At 39.9% G+C, this 24,688-nt stretch overlaps 1 protein-coding gene across 1 annotated transcript in view; it reads left to right on the top strand.

Annotated features, from left to right (window-relative positions):
* The first annotated feature begins 17,954 nt into the window (after positions 1-17,954).
* KCTD8 (potassium channel tetramerization domain containing 8) overlaps positions 17,955-24,688 on the top strand; it is a 97,115-nt gene continuing 90,381 nt past the window's right edge. Inside the window, exon 1 of the mRNA XM_062574609.1 lies at positions 17,955-18,810. Coding sequence (XP_062430593.1) covers positions 17,955-18,810 — 856 coding nt within the window. The remainder of the gene's footprint in view (positions 18,811-24,688) is intronic.

The following is a 24,688-nucleotide window of genomic DNA, read 5'->3' as shown; positions in this document are numbered from 1 at the left end:
TCTGTTTGCAAATGTTTAATGTCTTCTTTATCTTCCTGTGCTAGCACCATATTTCCTTCCTACTTTTCTACATTATTTCACCCTTTGTTTCCTCTCTTTCTCTTACTCAAATCTTTCCCTTTGGCTGGCCTCCACAGAAAATTCTGCAGTATTTTTTTTTCATACTATTCTTGCCAGTAAGACACCATCCTTGACAAAGAGAAAAAATAAGCTGCTGCTCTGGAGGTGGCTAGAAAACTGGCACAATACCAGTGAACATAACCCAAGCCTGGCATGGGACACACTAGTTGACCTGAAAACATTTCCTTATGTCCAACTTCAAGGTTTCAGTGAAAGCTGTAAGGGAAAGGGGCAGATTCCAAAATAGAAAAATCTGCCATGACTCTTTAGTTCATCTGCAGAGGATTCAAAGGGCTCCAGAGATGCACCGTCCTAAAACAGCATTTATTTTGTTCATCTTGTAAATTAAACAACAATAAGGTACCTACTTTAAACTACTTCAACTCAATTCTTTTCTTTTGTTAAGCAGATAACAAGACTTTCCATGTCAGGAGCAGAGGCAGTCACTCTTAAGTAGGTTTTTCTGTGGAAAAGAGCAGTGTCAGTCCTAGACCTAGACCTTACAGTGCAGTGTAGGTGGATAAGAGTCCTCATGATACGAGTAAGAGGAGTAGCAGAGCCAAAGAATAAGACAGCATGCAGAGAAGTTAACACCATGAAGTCTGTAGCATGTTCATATATTTTGTTTTACTTCCATACTTGCCTTTTGTCGAGCTTAATTGCTAGTGCTAAGCAGGGACTTCAAGACTCTAGACTTGTGTAAAGATCCTGTGGGAAGGCATTTTTCTTTCCCTTGTTTTTGTCCATTTTCGTGGATCCCTGATTTATCTAGCCTTCAAGGAAAAGTACGTACGTAAATCTAGACACATGTATTTCAACATTTAATTTCTTGATCTCAATATTTTGTAACACACTTCTGGAAGACTGCAGAAATGTACCATGTTTAATAGAAAACAAAACATCCTCCCTAACTCAAGGTCACACTGTGTCAATAGCATGGGAGACATCAAACTCATTTATTAGTATGGGAACCAGACAAGTAAGTGATAGAAGCCACCACTGACATTGCCTCATTAAACATGGTTTTGAAGGTTCGACAGACTTTCAGATTCAGTAATTTGACATCTTGTTTTTCTTCCTCCCTGGTCAGCCATCCATTTATATGTAAGTGAAATATAAAACAACTATTTGATTAAGAGCTCTTATTAACAGGAATTCAAGATTAGTAACTGCAAAAATAAAACCGACAACAATTGAAGAGAGGATTCACCCTGGATTTGGAGCTAGTTTGTACTGTCATTTCTAACACATAAAACTATTTCAGCTGGAATTTAGTTAGAATTGTTTTCATATCTTGCTGTTTGTCTTTGCCAGTCTGCCTATAGTCCCCAAATAGCTTCTGCTTAACTACATTTCCATCTGTACAGAAAAGGCATGGACATGAACACTGATAAACAGTAAATGAAATCTTCCTTCATCCCAGCTAAAGGTAGGATATTAGCAGGCCATATTTTTCTTTTCAGATAGTATTATGCTAGGGATTGAGTCTTATTTTGGGGATTTAAGAAGGATTTTTACCAGGAAGCAGTAGCATCAAGCCTTTTGTTAGCTGGATGGTGTACTGCTCTGCAATATATATGAAAACTTTTGACTGCTGTAACAACCTTTACAGTTCCATTCTCTGCAATAGATTAAAGTAGATTTTAGTCTTGCATTTTTGTCTGAGCTTTTCTTTCATTAAGAACAAGATGAAAGATTGTCATGTATGTCTGCATAAAGGAGGGGATATAAGAGCTACACTCTCCATCATGGACCAACTGCATCTTAAATATATTAGCTGTCTGTAGGGACAAAACAGATTTCAGGGGATGTTCTTTCCATGTTAATTAACCAAGAAATGCTTGGAAAAGGGTAGAATGCTTTTTCTTGCCTATACTCCGACCGTATTTGCTTATACTCTGACTGTACTGGTAAGAGTTAGTAGAAAGTTAACATACACAACCTCTACCTGCAACCAAAATGAAGCTCCTAAAATAGCAGAATTTTACGGCAACACAGGTATAAGGTGTGGTTAGGGGATTATAACTCCAGGTAATAACAATTTGTAACAGAGTTTCAAAATCAAGTAGGAATATGATGAGTCACTGGAAAAATATTTTACATCTGCAGTTCTGTTTCCCATAGGAGGGAATTTTCATTATGAAATCATTCCAATAATGTACAAGTGTATTGTATTCAGGATCAAACTTTTCCAAATGTTAAGAACAATAAGGAAATAAAAGTCCATATTATATACTGAAATAAATATCATATTATATTTAGCAAGTGAAAACTACAGGCATATCTGTTGATGAAAAAGGATAAACCTGTGTCCCTTGATCTAAAAAATCAGATTACTTAGAAGAGAAGGATGTTTTTCTATGACTAAATTAATACCACCATAACTATGCTCACATAACTCTCATTAATATCCACATCAGGTTGGAGCCTAGAAAGAATAGTATAGATCCCTTAAGCACTTATAACAAGCAGATTTACAGCTGATTAATTAATAAAAATGTAACTTTCCTTTAGCTTCTGATCCTACATAATATATGAAAATGCAGTCTGTGCTCTGTATTCCCATAAGTCAGGATCTGTTCTTGAGTCTTGAATCCCCTTGATAACATAGCCTAATGGTAGATCACTAGGAGGAAGGGCAAATATTGCCCTCCTCCTTTTAACTGTTTCCTTCTCACTCCCAGGCTCTTCATCAGACCTGCATCGGTTTGCAGCTGCTTCCTCGTACATTTTTGAGAAACATATTTGGACCAAACCCATCAGTCTCAGAGTCCTCCACAGTGGGTGGTGGAAGCAGCTGTGGGAATGCACTCCAGAGCTCGCTGAGGCCATCTGCAAGAATGTGAAGATCAGACAAAACTATGGCTAATACAGTGCTTGAGAAAGTTATTTTCTTAGTAACTATAATGAAGGAAAAACACTGGGGAACAGACTGCAAGAAAGAATTATATCCTTTAATGATAGATGTACAAATTCTACGAATTCTACTTCACTCTGAGTGATTTTGAATGGAAATGAAATTGTAAGTGATTGAAGAGACTAAAAGTAAGTTACGGTGAAAGTTTTGGATTGTCAGTAAAGATAGATGCGTGAACTGTTGCTATTGTTTACCATGACCTTAAGATAGAATATGAAGGAAAAGACCACAAGCACTTTCAATATGTTACCTTAATGCTCTCCATTTCTCAGAAACATAGTGACCATAAATCCCCATACCAAAAATCAATATGTTGATCAATCTATCCTTTAGATGTGATTCGTAGTTATTGAGGGCATCCAAATCTCATTTAAGCAGAGCTCTGCCATGCAAACTTTCCCAAGCTCCTCAGCTTGTCTGAATGTTACGTTCCCCTTACAGCTGCACAAGAGTGGAGTGCACAAGAGCGTGCTGTAACGTGTTCTGTGGTGCTTTGCAGTACTGGAGAACTGGGCTCCATAAAGACTTACTTCTGTCACACATCGGTGAAGCTTCTGACTGTTGCAGCCAACCAAAGAGCTCAGGAGTGGTCCATAAAGAAAACAGAAATGTAAGAGAGCTCCACCCACGACCGTGGAAGGGAGAATTTTGCATATCTCACTCTTTGGTCAAGTGATAGGCAAAGCAACCCCAAAGTTAGAGCATTAAAAGGTTTCTGAGAAAGTTTTTGGTTTCTTAGACTTCCTGTACATATGCCATGAAGCAGCAATCTGTGTTTCACAGTTCCTTCTTCTATGCAGGTTCAAAAGGAGATGGGAGAACAGCATGAGAGGAAGAACTTGCCACTCTTACAAACATTTCCTCCGTTGACTGAAGCCGAGACCCCCCAAAAAACAGCACTTTTGCCTTTACTCCTCTAGAAAGATTCCTGGCACTCCTATAGATAAGTGGGACGTTGCTGTAACTGAAATGCACTCATCGATGTCCAGCCACACAGCTCAGTTCAGCACTAGATTTGTTGTTTCTTTCTTCAAATCAGTCTGATATAGTAAGAGTAACTGTGTTCTAGAAATTAAAAGGCACACCATGGAGTTTAACTCTGAATCCAAGGGACCTATACTCTGACTTTATTTACGTTTAATCTGCTTCTTATATGTCATGTATTCTCCTGTTGGTTACCATCTTCCACTATGCACTCTGGCTTTGCTAATTAATCGATTACTTTGCATAAAGCATGCATGCAGGATCCACTCACTGGAGAAAACACACTCAGTTCATATTATTATCTTTAAAATGCCATATTGGGACACTTACTAGTCTGCCCATTTTCTTCCATGCAGTACTACAAGGGTATGGTAAGTAAACTTTCTATTTTTTAGGCTTTCATGGCAAGTTTTATCATAAACTAGGATGTAGGACAAAAAGAGGACAGATAAAAGGGAGTGATTTAATTGGCAAACCTGGAAGACAAATTCAATCTAGAAATCTAGACAAATCTAGATTTAATTGCCAGAGAGAAACCTGTGTGGCAAAATTCTGTGATAAAATATGCCTGATTGATATAATGTTCAAGATTCTGTGGAGGAAAGAGGCTGAAAGAGTCTGGCCATGTCTGGTAGATAAATACAGAACGCACACACACAGAGAAAAGAAAACCTATTGCAGATTCCCGGTGCAGGGGTTCTTCTGGAATGATTGATCCATGTATGTTGGCATCTCACTAGACTCTAATTACATTTTTTTCTTTTATAAAATCTTGCTCTTATACTGCCTTAAAATCACTCAAAATGCAGGAAAATGCAAAGCAATAACACAAATATCTGAATGTCGTGAAGACAATTTTGTCTGCTAGTTTATCATAACATTTGTTTTTATAACAAGAATCAGGAAGATACAAGTAGCACTTGTCCATCTGATTTTCTAGACCTTCACTTAATGAGATCTGCTAAATAAGAAGTTAGACTGAAAAGGGTTATTTTTTTCTTTAAGTGTTAAACTATTTCATTTAAGAAGAGACTGTGGATTGGTGTGCTGTTTTATTTATTTATTTATTCAAATGGCTTTGTAAAAGGAGATCAGGCAAACTGGGTCAATTAGGATTTTCAAGTTAAATACCCCTGGAAGCACATTACTTTAGCTTCATTTAATAGCTCTTTGGATTTATATTACTGTATAAAATTTTCCCCTACTGCTTAGTGATATGATGCTGTTTTAGATGCCTTATTCTGATAGCATTCCGGACCATGTCTAAATTAATCCTAACCCTGCATTTGTAGTTTTGAAAGCCAACCTAGGTAGTTTTCTAATTAGACCCTCCCAGGTAGCAGGAAGCTAGAGCTTTGGCTCCTTAGCTAGCAGCTGTGCTCCCAGCTGGGTATGTTTATTATATCTGAAAAAGTCTCCTCAAATTTCCATTCTCGGCATGACCATGCCTGGCTTCAGTTTCCGTTTCTGGACGTCACTGAAGATAAACATTAAAGGCAGTCTGAATGCTGGATCATAAAGATTTGGTTGGCATAATGTACTATAATGATATATTTCTAATCAGGCTATTTAGTGCTACCAAAGGATCTTTTAAAAAATGAATCATGACTTGCTATTTGAATATAAATGTAACCTAACTCAGACAGCTCTCTGTATGACGAGCCTATGCAGTAAGGCGAGTGAATGTGAAATGAAATATTTGCCTACTGCAGGCAGGTGAGGACAAAACAACGGGGCATTGTTGGACCAGGGTGAGAGTATTTTGCTGCTCATTTGAATTAAAAAAATGACTTGTATTCCAATCTGATTACAAAAAACTGAAAATGCGCTCTGTGGCATTATTCACAACAGCGCATAGCATTTTATAGTCTCACTTACACTCAATTTAGTAGGTTTAAGTGAGATTTAAGGAGTACATAGGCCCAGTACTGGCTCTTAACATAGGAGGATTTCTTCATTTATAGCTACAGATCAGACGTAAACATCTATAAAGTCAAGACAAGGAAAAACTGCAATTAAAATTAGTTTTGCCTAGGGTCTCTAGAGTATACTTTCATAGAGCTGGAGGTTTTTGTTTCAGGTGATATTTTCCCTTCTACTTAATTCTCAGGCAATCTTTCTCTCTGCACCTCCTAGCATTTGCACTGCTTTTTTGCATGATTCATTGAGCTTTTTGTCTCAGATATTTCATGCAAATGTAACAAATCCCCTCAAGCCAGCATTGGTCTAAAAAAGGCCAAGGGTAAGAAAGCAAGTTATTTTATATCAGGGTTAAAGTCTTTAGATTATTGTTCTGTGCTACAATAACTATCAATTTGTCTACTTAGAAGAGGCATGCATGTTTTAAAAAAATTAGAGTTCAAGTTTAGTTTAAAGATACAAGTTTATTAGGCCAAACCCTATTAAAGTAAATGAGAGTTTTGCAGTTGATTTAGGGGAGGCCAGGATTTAATTCACTTTCTTCACTCTCTAAGACTCTAAGAGCTAAATCTCTGTACCAATACCTTCGTCCTATACTGCTGCATCCTCCTTTTCTGTCTTCATATGATGATTCTTACAGCTTATGGGCACACAGAGGTGCTTTCTCCCAAGGTGACTTCTAAGTTATAAAGTAATCACTTTCTTCCCTAGAAATATTCCTCCCAATAACCAAGTCTTAATTCACTTTTTAGGAAGTATTATTCTCCATCAGCATGAAAGTGTATTTTATGCAGTGCTCTTTTAGCAATACACCTGGTCTACAATATAATTTATCATAACTCTTGGAAAGTAGCCGTCTCCAGTCAATGCCTGTTCTCTTCTATGTCCTGAACCCATTAATGTAACTGAAAAAACAGTGATGAGGCTAAGCATAATCATGAGAAAACTGAACTAGGGACTTTCAAGATCAAAAATGGTGTTCTACCTTTACCTTTTTTCCAAAAAGAAGAGTTTAAATTTATCAATCCTTTGGTCACGACACTTTAAAAATGTAGTGTTACGTGTTCCTAGGTGGGACATGCTCAACCACAGATAGTATGAACACGAATTTGGCACTATCAACTAATTTTCTTTTAATAAAGTAAAAATGCATGGATAGTGGCCAACTTCTCGACTTCATTTGAAATCAGACTCTACAATGAGTGACGCAGTAGAGTTCTAATTATGTTACAATATGGTGCCCACAGGATGAATAATCTGGTTGAGACCACATTCCTTCTACACATGCAAAGTTTGGCTGCACGCATCCCTCATTTAACATCACTGAAAAAGATGTGTTTTTTCTCCTGGATATAAACATGATCCCATTGACCAAATTCTACTCTGATTTACACCCAGTGCAATCCCACTAGGTTAAATTAATAGAATTTATTCATTTATCATATTGTGCTTTAGCACAACACACTTTTTTTTATCATGCACCTATGAAAAAAGATGTATTTGTTTGAAAATTTGATGTTGCTCCTGTGTGTGCCAGCAAAATCTTGTCATCAGCTTGGCAGATATGAATTAAACCAAGAAAAAGAGGTGTAAGTATTCATGCAGGTCACACACTGAAAAATTAACCCAACTGAATTATACTCAAGGTTTCTTTCTGCTTTCTTCTCCAATTCAGTTACAAGGGTATTTGCAGTAACTTGTTGCAACACACCAAAGTACAGGAGAACTAAGATTAGTTTTAGGTTACTTTAGGCAATTGTGCAATTTAAAGCAGCCTCTGGACTACTCTAAATTACGCTACCCTTGAAGAACTACTTACCATATCCTTGGAAGAATACAGGGGAGCAGCAAAGAATTGTCTAGATAATCTCTACAGCACCAACAGACTCTGCTGAATATAGCTGCCCACAGTTGTTGCTATTGTACCTCTTTGTTACCCAAGTGGTGTAAAAATACTGCAACAGAACTGAGAACCTTACTTGATAATTTTACATTATAAAAAAGCTCCAAGATGACAAATGTAGACCATTTGCACTTGCTCTGAGAAAGAAATGACTTACATTCAGTTAAGGTGGTGGTTTTAATCTTCTTCTTTTTTTTTTTTTTTTTTTTTTTTTTTTTTTTGATTTGCAGCCCTCTTAAGGAGGTATGGCCTACCATGTAGCAAAATTACCCAATAGCAGTAATTCTCCTTACCTCACTTATCTTTTGCTGACCCCAAGTGCTGACAGAGCACAGGCTGACACTGTAGATGTAACACACTTTTGCAATACACACAAAAGAATAAACAAATGAAGTCTAAAAAACATCAGCTTGAATATTTGAATGCTTTGTGTTTTTAGGAACATGATCTTTGAGCTCCCAATTTGCAGATGGAAAAACAAGCAACACCAGGAATATTTCATGATCTGTAATACAAGGTGTGCTTCATAGAATCAAAATCAATGTGAATATAATTTAGAATACAAGTTTTGTTAGTCAAGTCAGAAACTATGTGGGTATGCTCTTAATTCTGTATTAATGCTTTATTCATATTTTATGTATAGATTTTTGTATTACATTTATTACCTGCTTGCAGCACCAATTACCTTCAGTATGTTCAATAATTCTATTGATATCTTTTGTATTCCCTACAGTACACCAGCACAACAGTGCACACCTCTGTCTTTCACTTCTATACTTTTTAATCTCAGGTATAAGCTTGATAAAAACATCAGAATTGTTCTCCGTACTTACTTCTTCCCTACACTTCAGTATTTGTGGGCTTTGCCATTCTCAAAGTGTTTGTGCTCAAAGTATTTTGAAATTTATTATGTAGAAAATAGCAGTTGTGTTCTATCCCCACATATATGCCTTCAGCTTTATTTCTTTCACTCAATTCTCTCAAATTATGACCAAGTTAAGAAAATCTCCCATTACTCCTATGGCTTTCCTGACCTTTTCATATGCCTTTTCATTTACTCAGTCATTTCACAGTCCAGCTGTTCTTTTCAGAGAAGGTGGAGTATAGAATATTCCTGTAACTAGTTTATTCTCTGAGACCTATTCAAATTCAATCCATAATGACACCACAGCTTTAGAAATTATCAGTTCACTACTGTTCTTCATTCAAAGAACCAGCAAATTGATGCTTACGTGAACATCTGCTGTGGCAAGGCATACGAAAGGGAGAAAAGAGCACAGACACCCCTGACCGAGGACGTTATTCCTTTTGGCTAGAGAGGGCTGGCAGACTGCAGATACATCAGGAAACATTTTCTTGTCTCAAGGTCTGCGCCGAAGCCCTGCACCTCTGAGTTTACAGTGGCTGGACACTGCTTCTGCCTGCTTTAAGAGGCTTTGAGAAATCGCCATCTCATAGCACAGAACGGAGGATCTTGAAGGAAACCCAAAACTTCTCTCCGCATTGAAGTTATGGGCTCGTTCAAGTTGCTGTTACATCTTTCACCCTCCTCCAGGCTCTCTGCCCTCAAATAAAGGGGATGAAGTGATTTTGTTCCTAAATGCTGCTGCTACTGAGGAAAGTACAGACCTCCCATTTCACAGACTTCCCATGTCACGTTTCTGCTTGCTTCATCTAACCTATATCCCGCATTGTTAATAGCCTAGTTAATGTAATCTCCCAGCTATGTTTAAGTTATGCCCATAATATCCCCCTTTTCTTCATATCACTAGCTCTCTCATTCTCCTACCTACTTTGTTAGACTTCTTTCCATTTTTATATAGGTATTTTAACAGCCTTTTATTATTGAACTTACATAACTGTATATTAATGTCTATAAATTCTTCATTAATCTCTTATATAGCACACTGCCACCACAAAAGTACGTTTCCCTGTTAGTATTTACTCTGTTTTTTGTTTTAATTTTTATGTACATGTTTGTTGGAGAGGCCACATTTAGGAAAGATTTGGGCATATTTGAATAGGTTCATCTGACAGTAAGATGCTATGTTGTTGATCTAGAGATGACAATTCAGGCAGAAAAATAATTAAATAAAATGAATTACTAGTGCACTGGGATAATTTCTAGAAGATTTTCCTCCCCCCACATAATATATCAAATCAGAAAAGGTTAGCAAGAATCAAAGACATGATTCATAATAAACAGAGCAGTCGGGTAACTTTTAATGTCTTTAATAGAAATATAATCGCCTATTTTAATGTAAAAATTCTTGTAACAGTCGAATAGTTATTTACAAGTCAGCAACAGCATTTTACATCAAGTACTTTAATAACATAAGGAAGATATATATATATATATACACACACTTGTTAAACTACATTTGTTCCTTAACAGAAAAAAAAAAAAGTTTGTCAATCATAGCATAGAACAGTTTTAAACTACCAACATGACAGTAAGAAAAAAAACAGGGTACAGCTCTGCGACTGAAATATACCTTTCAGGCTGTTATCTCAGCCTCATAAGGGCATTTGTATGTGTGCCTTTGTCTATTCTCCCTAAGACCTGTGAAAATCCTGACTTTACTTTTTATCATTTTCTTAGAAGTGGGAGGTAGCAATCTCTAAATTTCTTTGGGCAGTCCAGTACTACACATTTTACTTTGTTCTTTTTCCTTCATTGCTTTTATTAATGTTATTTTGATAGTGACAACAATTTTGTGGGCTTTAAAATCAAATGAACACTGTTATTAGTAGATATTACTGATTTTTGCATTCGTATTTGTTAGCCTACTGTGCTATTCCATGGAGCCTTGTCACTTCCAGAATTTTTCTTTTACTCTAAAGCTATCATTAATTTATCATTATAATACATTCCACAGCTTGCTTTTGTGAGTGCAGCCTTCCACCACACAAAGACATTCTATCTTTATATTCTGATTTGGTTTTTCAACGTGACATTAGAGGAAAATATCAAGTATACAAAGAAAGAAGAAAAAATATGTGGAAGTTTCAAATAAAAAATCATATTTCAGTATGCTATTCTGTCTCTTATAGAATGAAATGAGTAAACAGTAAGCACTAAAGCATTATGAATTATTATTTTATGCTTTATATAAATATTGTTTCATACTAATGAAACATCAATACAACCGTCACAGAAGCAAAGACTCGTTAGTATAATCCCTGATCCTGCATTGCATGTGAATACTCTTACATTGATCAGTACTCTCATCAGAGTCGATTGGGCTCTTCAAAGCTTGCAGAAGTTTTTACACGTCCAGACCCAAAATAGTGCCAAAGTGCTTGCCTCCTGTTTAGACCCTTCACGCATATTAATTCTAACAGGATTTGGGTACTTCATTCAGGGTAGGTTCTTACAAATCCTGTTAGAGATCTAGCCTTAAGCTTTTTGCAATATCAGAGCATTGCCTGAGACTTCATTTTTGACCTGTTCAGCAGAAGTATCAACATAAAAATCAGTAAATTCAAATCTGTTGTCACTGGCATTTTGAGGACATACATTTACATAGCTGTGCATATGCAATATTACCTATACTTATATTACCATAAACATGACAACATGTATAGGTTTGGTGCATTTAAAGACTTGTACATAATCCTATGCTGAAAAAGTTTTGTGTATTACATTTCCTTTGATATTTCCTTACTTAATAAAGAAGGAAAAGATCGTTATGATTGTCCATTTAAATATGCAGCAAACTGTCCATTTAAATAAGCAGCAAACTGGAAAAATCTATATGGCGTTTAGTGAAGCCATGATTTGTACCACTGTAGAGATTTCCTGAAATGAACCATGCCAGCCTGGATGTGCTCACCTGTAGACATATATCTACTCAGACTTTAAGTGCCTACTTAGAGAATTCCTGAATATCACAAAAGCAAGCTGACGGCAAAGGAGCTCTGTTTATGTAAAATCTATCAAAACTAGAAAAATCAAAACCTTTATTGACAAAACAGTTACGGTCAGACTATAGCTGCTCCAGCACAAGGCTATATCACAATACCTGTGCACTAGCAGAACCTGGTATTTCTGGATTTGATTGAACCAAGCTTCCTAAGGGAGTTGCAGCAAGAGGATTCCTATACTGGTGACAGTAAAATGGTGCTACATAAAATCTCTTGCTATAGTAAGTGACCGTAGTATATAGTTAATATTCAAGCATGAGGTGTTAATGAAATATAACCTAACTTCATTATAAGGAAACAATGTGGTATGGGATATATGTTTGTTCCATCAGGCTATTCATTTTAATCGGCTTTGGGAATTTGCTGCTTCAAAATAAGAAAGAAAAGAGCAGTTGAATGGAACATCTATAAGCAGTATTTTTTTGCAGATAATTTCACATTGATTAATGTTTAAAGGGCATTTTTTAAAAAGATAAATGAAAGAAATAAAGAAAAAGAGTAGTAGATTCAAGTGCTAAATACTGCCTACTGCCTAAATACTGAGAAAATAGAGGAAAAAATGTCATTGTTTTACTCACGTCACACTTTCATAATTGTTCACACTATTATGGATAATTAAAAATGAACTAACTCATTCTTGCTGTGGAGGTGTTTATATGCAGACTATGCCAAATGTAGAGTTTGCTACAGTGAGTTAGGATTTAGTTAGATACACATCAATGTAAATTCACACAGAAGACACATTTCTGTTCTGAAAAGGAACCATGAGCCTAAGTACTTTGGGAATTTTATTTCTGAGCTCTATACTTTTTTTCTTTTGTATTTTAATCTTAATGAAAGAACAGAAATCTTGCATTCTTCATGTAACAAATAAAATAATATAAAATATACTATTCCCTCATGTATTTTTGGATAAAATAATATAAAAGATGTTAATTAAGCTAAACTGACTTATAATTCATGGGGTTGTTCTTTCATTTTTTTGCTTTGGTATTGTAGTAGAGTATAGGGAATACTTCCAACAGCTACAGTATAGAGGAACAGGCTTTATTTTAACTTCTGTAAATGACTCTGGACCCTAAGAACTCATCAGGTAAAAACTAACGCAGCTGTTGTAGTGAATAATTCAAACAAATGAGCTCAGCCACAGTATGAGACAGCTGACTTAACAAAAGGAACCTTTGTAAATATTTTTGAAAAATGGACACACTAGCTGTTAGTGACCGAAACTTCCAGTGCCTGAGTAGCGAAACTTGCTGAATTCTTGATTAATTTGGCTGTGAAAACTTTCTACTAAAGCTTTTTTCCTGAGAATGCATAATCTCTACGTAGAAACACTAGTAACTACTAGTTCCAAATGTAACTTACATTAGAACAATCAATTACTATGGACTGTAGGGGAAGAAAGTTCCCATATTCCCAGCATCAAGTGTGCAGATTAGTTTCTTCACATTTCAGTTCCAGCAGTGCAAATAAACAATCTATAATACTAATCTAAATGTAGGAATGTCGAGTACACTTGCAATGTCGTTCAGGTCCTGAACGTACAAATTCCCATAGCACTAACTCTAAGCATACGAATGCTTCCATTGAACTCCAAGCATTAATCACATAAATAAACATATTCCTGAATTTTTACAGGATGAAGTTCCAATTGTTTGGAATAATACAGATTAAATAAAAATATCTTTAAAACTAAATAAAAAGTGAAAAAAAATCTTAAAATAGATGAATTTGGCAACTAGAAGGAATATGTAGCATGGAGGAGAGTTAATAAGGAACACGTGTTTAAGGCAAATGTTTTAAATATATTGAAATGACTACTGTTAGGAGGATGGAAAACTGATCAGCTTAGAGTCTTTAGGAAAGCCATTTCTTTGGAATGAGAATGGATAAGAATAAGATGTAAAAGAACAAGAAGGATCTGCGAGTTCTCAATACAAAATATTAAAACTCGAAAAAATGTCAGAAGTTGACAACAAAAAGGAGGAGGGAATCATGAAAGTGGTCAAGGCTTTTAGGGCTTATTGAACCAAAGTAGAGTAGAGTTACAAGTATGTTTCTGCTGGCAGTTTGTCACAGACTTGTCTCCAATTTTGATGTCATTTTGGGGGATGATGAGTTTTTTGAAAGACAACATAATCACCGTAAATGCTTATCAGGTGATTTCTGTAATTATTACAGACCTACTCACAGTAGCCATCAGCAACTTTTCCTGTGTGATAAACTACTCTTCCTGCCTGATCCTGCAATTCAGGATAGAGGAACAATTTCCTTTGACCCCACAGGAGTCTGGCAGAGTTTCCTTACTTAAAAAAAGTTGGTCTATTCTGTTCATTTATGAGAATTACAGAGTTTCCATAATTCTCTTTCCAAGAACCTCTGAACAAGTGTCCAATTTCAGTGTTTGCTCTTCTATAAGTTTTCCTCTGCTTTGTTGTTCATTTTCAGGAGGGGAATAAGATATATTTTACAATTTAACTTGAAAATTGGTTGGGTAGCCTTTGTTTTATGTTATTTAACTATGCTAAAAATAAGAACGTAGTGGCAGGAACCACCTTGGATTGAAACAGTGAACATATTTTCATTTTTATGTTAAAGTATAACTTTAAAATAGTTGTCCTAAGTTTGGGAACAGGTCATTTTTGTGAAGGAAACTCACCTCCATCCCTCTCTTCAAGAACCCTAAGTGTTTACTTAATTGTGTTTACTCAAATACAATTATGCAGTAGAGATTACTGCAACATTTTAAAAATGTGAAAATGCTACCTTTTCAGGGGGGTTTCAGTTCAAAACTAGACTGAACAATAAGCCCAGTAAACTTACTTGTTCCCGATACATGAATTTCCATTTCAAAACTGGACAGTCTGAGTAGCATTAAATACACACTTTAATCTCTGTGTTTGTCGTAAGGATGATCTGGGCTTTCCCATCCTCCTTTCTGTCATTTTGCCCTCCCTCGACATGATCCTCTCAGGTCGAGATTATACAGCCTCCGTCAGGCCAGCACCCTGAATAACTCCAGGGCAGGAACGATTAGAGTGAAAAGAAGTTTTTTCAGCATGGCCTGCCTGTCCCTCCTGTCCGCCTGGTTCCTGATGGGGTGTTGCCGCTGCCTGCTGCTTGCACTGGTGCATTTTTCCTAAGGCCAGGGCTAGGGAATCTTTCAAAGAAATCCTTACATGAGGTCTTGAGCCCTGCCATAAAACACTCCCAAGAATAAGGAAATATCATGGCAAATTGACATTTATTTTTTTTTCTCTACTTTAAACATCATACAGACATCCTTGCATATTCAAAGCATAAGAATATTTACTTATGTACTTATATGTTTAGTTGTTTTTGTTGAACTGGCATCAGATGTCAGTCAAATGGCCCTATGGGGCCCTGCTCTGCCACACATCTGCAAGCCAAGATGCTTCTTACTCCGCAGAGCACAAATACGTTCTTTCTGTCCTATTCTCATGAAAAAAAATTACCCTTGGGATTTATATAAGCTTTGGTCATTGACTCAGATAGAGACATCGCTGGGCCTACTGTGTGCTTATTCACAGAGGAAACCTTGAGTTGACCAAATAATGAGCAGCACAGATGAGTTCAATACAGGAGCAACTGCAAGCATTAGGTATAAGGATTTTTCAAGTGCTTCAGGCCATGGCTGATGAGCCAAGAACAAAGCATTGATTCTCCCTTCTTTCCTGGATAATCCAGAGACAAAATTTCCTCTTTCCCTGAGTTATATGATAACACTTATTTTATACATGACTTCCATGCAACCTGCCAAACTTGGGTCATCCTGTGTGGTAATGGTCCCACTCTAATGTTTTTCATGTTACATATCCTTACAAGTTACTAGAGAGTAAGTTTAACAAATGGCAGAAGCCATTTGTTTTCGGAGATGAGAAAGAAATGCAATTCTTTCCTTGCTAATGGCACTGTACTTGGCACAAATAGGTCTGCAGTCTGCAGGGGCAGGGAGAAGGATGAGTGCTGTAGCAGCTGAGCACCACCCATCACTGCAGTGCTGCAGGGTCACAGCCACGTGCTGTTCTGGCCTGAGTTGTCTTAGACATGGACCAACTATCTACTCCGTATTACACAGAAGAGGGTGGATGTGAAACCTGTTCTAGAAATCAGCAAAAATGTTTCAACTGAATTCTCAGGGGAAAAAAAATCACCTACAGGAAAGACCAAGACAATGAAAACCATCTTTTCTCATACCTTAAGGATTTAAGCCTTAAGAAATATATGAAAAAATATTCAATAAACAATGACACCTCGCTTTCTTGATGCCCAGCACTTTGAATGGTGATTTTTCTGACTTCCAAAAGCATGTCAAACAAAATAACCATGGAAAGAGAAAGAATTTTGCTTAGTTTCTTGCAATCATCCCTGTTTCATCAGTTTTCATACTCCAGTAAGTGGTCAAGAAGTCAGGCACTGCAGAAATATTTTCAGCTGCTTTTGCACTCTGTTACAAAACCTTTACTCCCACATATTTCTTGTGTTTGGAATATAACCGATCTATAAGTCTTCACTCAAGTTTTTCCAATGCTTCTACATGGAGTGGATGGAGGGGGAGGGAGGGAATCACCACACCTAGCCTTTAGGCATGTAAAAGATAGGAGTTCTCCCTAAACATAGCTGATGGAGAGACAAAGGTACTACCTTGGTTCATCTCATCTTGAAAGAGGTCTCGAAGATTGGTGGGATGAAGTGCTGTAGAGATGTCTGTTTCTGCATTAAGAATAAAAAGTAATTTAAAGAACATGACTAAGCTTTGGATGTCTAATGCTCATGAAGGAAACCCACTCTTCTTGATCCCCACACACTAGTGAGGAGGTAAAAAATGCCAACAGTATTGCAATTGTGAACTGATGTCATTTATACCCGGACCTGAAATGGTCACTTTAAATGAAGAACAAGTTGCCTCCTTGGCACAATTAAGGCTTGCATACTTAATTTTTAAGGGATAATAAAAAACAAATCTAAAGTGTTTCCATCCATGAACTGTGCAGCACAGCAGAGTGACGCTTACATCTGGCACTAGTAGTCAGAGAAATCCAACCAGTTTTAGGCCTAAGCTTCTATGAGCAGGAGTATGTATCTCTTTCAATTCATAGGCACAAATCTGTGCTCAAATTTATATTTCAGCAAGACAGATTGATAGTACATGCATCAGAAACCTGGATGCAGGTGAGTTTGGCTCCCACTAAAAAGTAAATAAATAACAATTTTAAAAGTCTACTGTTTAAAACAAATTTAGTTGTTACAGTGCCAACAATCCAGATGGCAACGTGTACCAAATTGAAATCTGTGTTTGGCATCTGGACCCTAACAGCAGCTGACTTTCTTCTCCGCTCTGAATCACCCGGATTGCACAGCCGAGCTGGAGAGCACATTAAGCCTGTGCTGTGGTGCGTCGAGAATCAGGACCCCGGCGGGATGTGCCCCAGCGAGGCAGCAGGACGTTTGCGCCCCGCGAGGCCTGCTAGATTTGCACCGCCAGGCCGGCTGAACACCGGTTTCTTTCATGCCCCCGGTTAAATTCCTTCCCCTTTCCTTTTGGGAAAGACATGCCGGGGCAGTGCCGACGGTGAAAAATGCTGTCACACGCATCCTGCTGGATGCTACTTTTTGCCCGACTACCCTCCTTCCCGCCGTAAAACTCTGCAAACGCCGCCCGCCGCGACAGCGTAAGGGAGGCAGAGGGATTTGGGGGCGGCTGGGAGATTTTTTTTTTTTTTTTTTTTTTGGGGGGGGGTGCAAACCGACACAGAAAGCCACCCACCCGCGGCGGAGGGGAGGAGCCGCGGCGGGGGCAGAGCGGCAGCGCTTGGCCAGGAGGCGGCGCGGCCCCCCCCGTCCGCGGCCCCGAGGCCACCGCGGCCCCCGCCGCCGCCGCGCCGTCGGCCGGGCAGGGAGGGGGCGCTCGGGGGCTGCCGCGCCGCGCCCCGCCGCCCGGCCCGGCCCGGCCCGGGGCCGTCCCGTCGCGCCCCGTCCCGCCCCGCCGCCGAGCCGAGCCGAGCCGGAGGGCGGCGGGAGCGGCGGCTCCGTCCAGGCGCTTCCGGGCGCGCCGGGCGGCGGGGAAGGAGGAGGAGAGGGGTGGGTGGAGGGGGGGGAGGGAGGGAGGCCGCCTTTTTTAGGAGGGAGACCCTCCTTCGCGGCCGCCCGCTCGCAGCCATGGCTTTGAAGGAGGCGGGCGGCAGCATCCTGCCCATCAGCGACATGGTGTCGGCGCCGTCGGGCTCGCCGTTCCCCGAGGTGGTGGAGCTGAACGTGGGGGGCCAGGTGTACGTGACGAGGCACTCCACGCTGCTCAGCGTCCCGGACAGCACGCTGGCCACCATGTTCTCGCCGTGCCGGGGCGGCCCGGCCGCCGCCCGGCAGCTGCCCAGGGACAGCCGGGCGCGCTTCTTCATCGACCGCGACGGCTTCCTCTTCAGGTACGTGCTGGATTACCTGCGGGACAAGCAGCTGGCGCTGCCCGAGCACTTCCCGGAGAAGGAGCGGCTCCTGCGGGAGGCCGAGTACTTCCAGCTGGGCGACCTGGTCAAGCTGCTGTCGCCCAAGGTCACCAAGCAAAGCTCGCTCAACGACGAGGGCTGCCAGAGCGACCTGGAGGACAGCAACTCGCAGGGCAGCAGCGACCGGCTGCAGCGGGCGGCGGCGGGGGCGGCGCTGGACAAGCGCTCGGGCTTCCTCACCGTGGGCTACCGCGGCTCCTACACCACGGTGCGGGACAACCAGGCGGACGCCAAGTTCCGCCGCGTCGCCCGCATCATGGTGTGCGGCAGGATCGCCCTGGCCAAGGAGGTCTTCGGAGAGACGCTCAACGAGAGCCGCGACCCCGACCGCCCCCCCGAGAAATACACCTCCCGCTTCTACCTCAAATTCACCTACCTGGAGCAAGCCTTCGACCGGCTCTCCGAGGCGGGCTTCCACATGGTGGCCTGCAACTCCACCGGCACCGCCGCCTTCATCAACCAGTACCGGGAGGACAAGATCTGGAGCAGCTACACCGAGTACATCTTCTTCAGTAAGTGCTGCCCCGCGCCCCCCCTCACCCCGGCGGCGGGGCAGGCCCGGGACCACCCCCGGGGGGAGGGGGCGTTAAGCTAAAAACCGATCTGCAGCCCCCCGGGCCAGACCACCGCGTAGCTCCAGAGAAATTGTTGCTGTCACCCAACAACTATTTTATTTTGTGCTTTTTCGGGAGGTGTGGGGGGGGGGCGGTCCGAAGTGCGGCAGGGGAGCGGCCCCCTTCCCCTCCCAGCACCTGCCCCCCCGGCCTAGGGGCCGGGGGGCTGCTGCCGCCGGTGCTGCGGCGGGGGCAGCCCCGGCCCCGCGGGCTGCAGCCGAGGGAGGTCGCGCCGCGCCGCGCCGCTCCGCCCGAGCGCGGCTCTGCCGAGATGGCAGCGCGCAGCCGGGAGCGAGGAAGGGCTTTAATGTTTTCTCGGCACATTTCCTTCCGTCCCCGTTAGCGGCGGAGGGAGCACGGCCCAGGCGGGACCCCCCTACACCCCCTCGTGTATACAGCTCTTAAGTGACTCTGCCAGCGGGCTGTGCGTAGCCTTAAAGGTTTCAGGTCCCTCGCATACAGGAAAATCAAGCGATGCCGAAGGTCGCGGTTCAGTCTCACAGAAGTACCCCGCTCTGTAGGACCTGGGCCAGAGGGTGGGTTTGGACTAGTAAAACTGCAGCTGGGTGAAAACAGCAGCCCTTAGCAGAGATCCGTCCTTAAAAAAGACGCAGGTAGCCTTTTATCTCGGCGAAGCGCGAGCAGAGTTGGGTGAGCCTGTGGAAGAGACCGGCGTTTGCTGTGCATCTCCCGGCGCTGCTGCGCTCGGGCGCTCTTGCGTTACCTGCGCGCGGGAGGGATGGTTTTGTGAAACATCCCCCTGCCCCCGGCGTGCGGGGGGAGATGCAGCCTCCAGCTTCGCCAGCCCCGGGGTTAGACAGAGGCAACCTGCTTTGTGTTCGGAACCGTATCTAGGCACAGTACTTGACAGAGGAAGGAGATGAGAACAGCTCTATTCAGGGGAGAAATTAACTGAACAGCTTAGACTGCAGTATGTTAGGAAGGTGGTGAACACCCTTTTGCTGAACAGACTTGCGGATTTTGATACAATCGTCAAAACTGTAATAAAACAGTTCTTGAAAGATTAACTGCAAAGCCTGTCAAGCATGTCATATTTAATTAAGAAATGTAAAAACTAAGATATAGGAGAGCGTTTCACTTTTCTAGATGGACTTTATCAAGTGTTTTACATAATTATTTAATTGCCCTTTCTGCGAAAAATGGACTTACTGATTTCCAAAATAGTAGAAGCCCCTTATTATCAAGGAGTATGTGAAATAGCTTATTCTGGTTTTACAGAAACAGATTTTTAGGTGCATAATATTGTGCATTTGTGGTACTCATAAGGTTTGATTTGATTTGATTTTTTTTTTTTTTTTTTTGGGTATCATGATCAGGTTGTTCTGTAGAACAGTGCTATAATTCAGATCAATGTTCCAAAGTCATCTCTGGTGTAATATCACTGGTCTATGTGGAATTACGCCAGCGATGAAGTGGATATTGGACACCATGATTTTTGTTTTAATTTTAGTCTTCCAGCCTGCTATGATATGGAAAGTAAAACAGATAATTACTTAATTTTATACAGTTAGCTGAAAACTTATATTTTTACCAGATATTTTTGTTATTTTTACTTACAAGTACAAAAGAGGGCTCAGCTAGAAGTAGGTTGAAAAAAAAGAAGCATATTCTAATTTTGTTTGCTTAGCTACACATTTGACAACTTTTTATTTGATGTAATTTCTTACTTTTTTGTATAATTAGATGCCTTTTTTCCTGGAATAATAGCAACACAGAGAGAAAACTTACAAAATCACCAAAACAGGAAGAGAAACAAAGGCAATGCCTGAAATAATGCTTTAGTCTATTTCTTTTTAATTGACTAAATGTCAAATTGATGCAGACCTTTGCTAAAATAATAGTTTCTTATTAAATGTCCTGGACTTGGTGTAGCTTTGCTTGTGCAGAAGCACAAGAATCCATCAGCGGGACAGCTAACCTTGGAAGCCTGCCTTAGTGCCCTGTACCAGGAGAAGACTAGTCAGGTTAACTGGCTCTAGACTTTCCAACAGCATTTGGCAGGACTCTATTCCTTTCTTCACCCCTTGACAGAGCTTGATACCCAAAGAGAAGAGCAGGTGCTCCTCAAGTTGTTCCACAGTGACATGTCCCTGGGAACCCTGGAGATAAGGCAGTATCTGTTAGGAGGTGTCTGATTTCCAGAGCTCTTATATATAATGTTCAACACAGCCCTGTGTCCTACAGGCAGAAATATCACGACAAAAAATTTTGTGGGGGCTATTGTGGTTTTATTGGTACTTGATAATTAATTGGTGTCAGCCAACAAGAAACCTACCTAATTCTCTGTTACACTGTAAAAACCCTCCATGGTTGCATTTACATTTTTTTATTCACAGAATGAACATCCTTAGCAAGAAACTGTTAGTTGTTGGTCTGTCGTTATGTAGCAGGCATACAGGCTTCTTTTTGAGCATTGCTTCTGAGAACTTGTGGACAACACATTAAGATATGTGGACAACATATCTTAATATATATGTTTCACCCATTTCCTTAGGTCATGAGCAGCTGAATGAGTTTCTCATTGAAAGCTGCTGAAAAATGTTTGAAGGCTAAAGGTGGTCTTTAATCTATATTTTGCAAAATAGTTTTCAAGTCTCTTTCTAATACATCCCTAACTTTGCTAGGTATAATGAACGTCTACTACTTTTTTTATGGGAATTTGGGGAATTTCTTATTTTTTTTTAATGCTGCTACAGATCACATTCATCTTGGATACTACGTATGCATCTATTTAATTTATAAATTGCTTAATATCCAGAGATGGATTAGTTGTTGCAGACTAATTCTGATTCAAGAACCAGAGGTTGTTTGATACTGCATACCAGGAAATAATACCTCAACCTTTGGCAACGTGTCCTGACAAGTATAGAGACAGACATTCCCTTTTTAGTATGCATAATTCCTAAAAAAATTAAGTTCTTTGCCCCTAGTGGTGTGTCAGCTATCTAATATGCAATGACTGCTTCATTTATCTACACAATTACTACATGGCCAGAATTTAACTTGCATACATGGCTTAGCACTGGAAACTGCTTGACAGATCTGCTCTATGTAACTATTACAAATCCTGTTGGTTAATAGTTGATAAAAAGAATAACTCTTTATGTTGGTATCGAAAAGGCTCTACTAGAGCATGCTACATTTTTTTTTCTTTTTCCTGATATGTTGGCTCCAGGCCACACTCACGTGGAGTCTGAATGCTAACAGAGATGTCTGAGCTACCAAGCCTCTCACCTTAGCGTGTGTCAGGGTGACTTGGTTCAGTTAATGCAACAGTAAATGCACATGCAGTTTGGGAAAGAGGCTCCAACTCTTTTGCTGCATTACCATTTCAAGCTGCCATACAGGACCACCTTATGGTGTGCGGTAGAGGATGGCCGTATCACTGTCTCACAAAAGCAGCTTCTAGATGGAAAGAGGAGGCCAGAGTCCCTCCTTGCTTCCTGAGCATACAGCTCAACAGACCAGTTAGCTGGCCTTCCTGAGGAAAGGGTAAAAATTGTACTTTTAAGCTCTTCTGTCTTTTGTGGTTTACTGTGTCTCTCAGTAGTGCTGTATAATACAGGATTGCCTGTGCACGCTATTACTGTTTTTTTCTTCTGTAGAATCTAATTGGTCTTAATGGGTTTCACATTTAACATCTGCTACGCAATCTGAGTTACGGATGTTGAGAGCATGATGCTCAGCTGGAAGCTTTCTGTTCTGAACTGGCATGTTTATTGTAAGAAGAATGCAGTAATATTCCATGAAAAAAACTGTCTCATGTATTCTGTTTTGACATCTTTATTTCACATATACCATTTTCTGTTTTCTTGTCTCTTTTTTTTTGTTTGTAACAGGTAACTTTTGCAGGAGTTTATGGTGTTTTTTTTCCACCCAAACTCATAGCACTCTGTGAGATTATATTGGTTGCTGTGGAAATCATCACAAACAACTGATAACAATTTTATAATCAGTGGGGAATAAGCAGTGGGAAGCAATGTAGGAAATAGCAAGTAGGAAATAATACAGTGTTCTGTTTAAAAAAATGTTTCATTTTAAGAAGAAAGCAGAAAGTGACATGTGAAACGGGGAAAACGTGTAGGTAAAATGCTGTGAGATGTTAGTTGCCCTATAAGTGCCAAATGCAGTTCAACATCCCAGAGGGATAGCAAGGGAATGGTCGGTCAGCAGATGTTGCAACAGAGCTGGGCTGCTGTTCGGAGGCTGCAGGGCGGTGGTACGAGAGCCATCCTGTGCAGGTTTCTGTGACATTTAATTCCGAACTGCTCTGCATTGTTATATTTTTTATATATCGTGATATTTTTGCTACTAGGGGTGTCTATGAAGACTAAGTTGTTGTATTTTTTAATTTATTTATTGACTTTTTTTTTAAAAAAGGTATCACTAGAATGAGAAAAGAAAGGGGACTAAAATAGAAGTAAAAGTAAAGAAAGGCTGTTGCTCCAGGAGTAGTTTGACACTTCACTTGGAGCCTGGGTCATATGCTCAGATACTAGAGTATGAGCTTCTGGTGGTAGTAATTTAACCCTTGATGTCTGCCTCTACCACAAGCACAATATAGAAAAGCTTTAAATTTCTGACAGTATTGGAATGTAGGAATGTTTCTGGTAGGACTGTTGTGCAAAGCCCCTTAAAAGAGTGATTCTGTAGGTAGTCATGTTTATTAGTCCTGACAAGTTTGGAAAATAAACACAAGACAGCTTTAGAATATCCTGTCTTATGATTCCAGTTCAACTCTAACATAGATACAAATAAATAAATAATAGCCTATTCTTTATCTTGTCATTCCTCTAAAATAAATATAATTGAATGTAAAGGGATGAATCAAAGTGTACAGTCATAAATTGCTAATATGGGAATATTTTTCTTATACAGCTATTTGACATAAAGTAAAATAATATAGATTATAGAAATCACTATTCAAAGACATCAATTCTACTCATCATTTCAACCAAAGAACTTGATTTAAGATGTTGATTTCAAAAAAAGTGAGAATAAAAAAAAAAAACAAAATCAGCATTTTAATAACATTAATAAAGAAAAAATGCAAACAATCTGAGCTGTTCTACAGGAAGTGCACAGACACTGCTGCCATGAAAACTATTCTATAAGAAACTATGGAAATAAGTAAGACGCAGTAAGTCTGATCTGACTATGATTACTTTTTAAACGTTACATCTAGTTTTTGCACTTCTTGCAATAAAGTTATTTTTTTAAGCACTGTAGAGATACTTTAATGTTTGGAGGTAAGGAGTGGAAGTGTTGTACAATATTTTAAAAATAAAGTTACAGATCAACTTAGAAAACTGGATGTTACTGGATATTAGAAACCAGGATCAGTACTAGCAATATGCACCTAGATGCAACAGTGTTTACTTTTGATACTGGAAATCAGGAACATACTGATTTTGATACTACTACAGACTTGTACTTCATGTGAATGACTTGGGAGCAAAGTTACAGTGTTGGAGAAGCTGGCTTTGCTGGATCGGTAGCATCATTTTGCAGGAAAACTGCTTCCTGGTGTTGGATCACTTCTGTATTTTCAAGGATTTATGACAGTCCTTGCTGGGAAATTTTTATTTTTCCACAGTGGGATGAGAAAATTGTATTTTATTTTATTGTCAGTGTGAACTTCTAGTTACCTAATGCTCAAGTACAGAATTTATGTGAACAAAGCAATTTTTCTCACAGTACTGTTCCAGCCACAAGATTTAAAATTAAAACTAAAGTTTCTAATGATAAATGATCT

This window comes from Rhea pennata, chromosome 4, assembly GCF_028389875.1.
Source record: "Rhea pennata isolate bPtePen1 chromosome 4, bPtePen1.pri, whole genome shotgun sequence".
Lineage (NCBI taxonomy): Eukaryota > Metazoa > Chordata > Aves > Rheiformes > Rheidae > Rhea > Rhea pennata.
The sequence above is the reverse complement of the archived record's forward strand: the minus strand, read 5'-3'. Positions and strand labels throughout refer to the sequence as shown.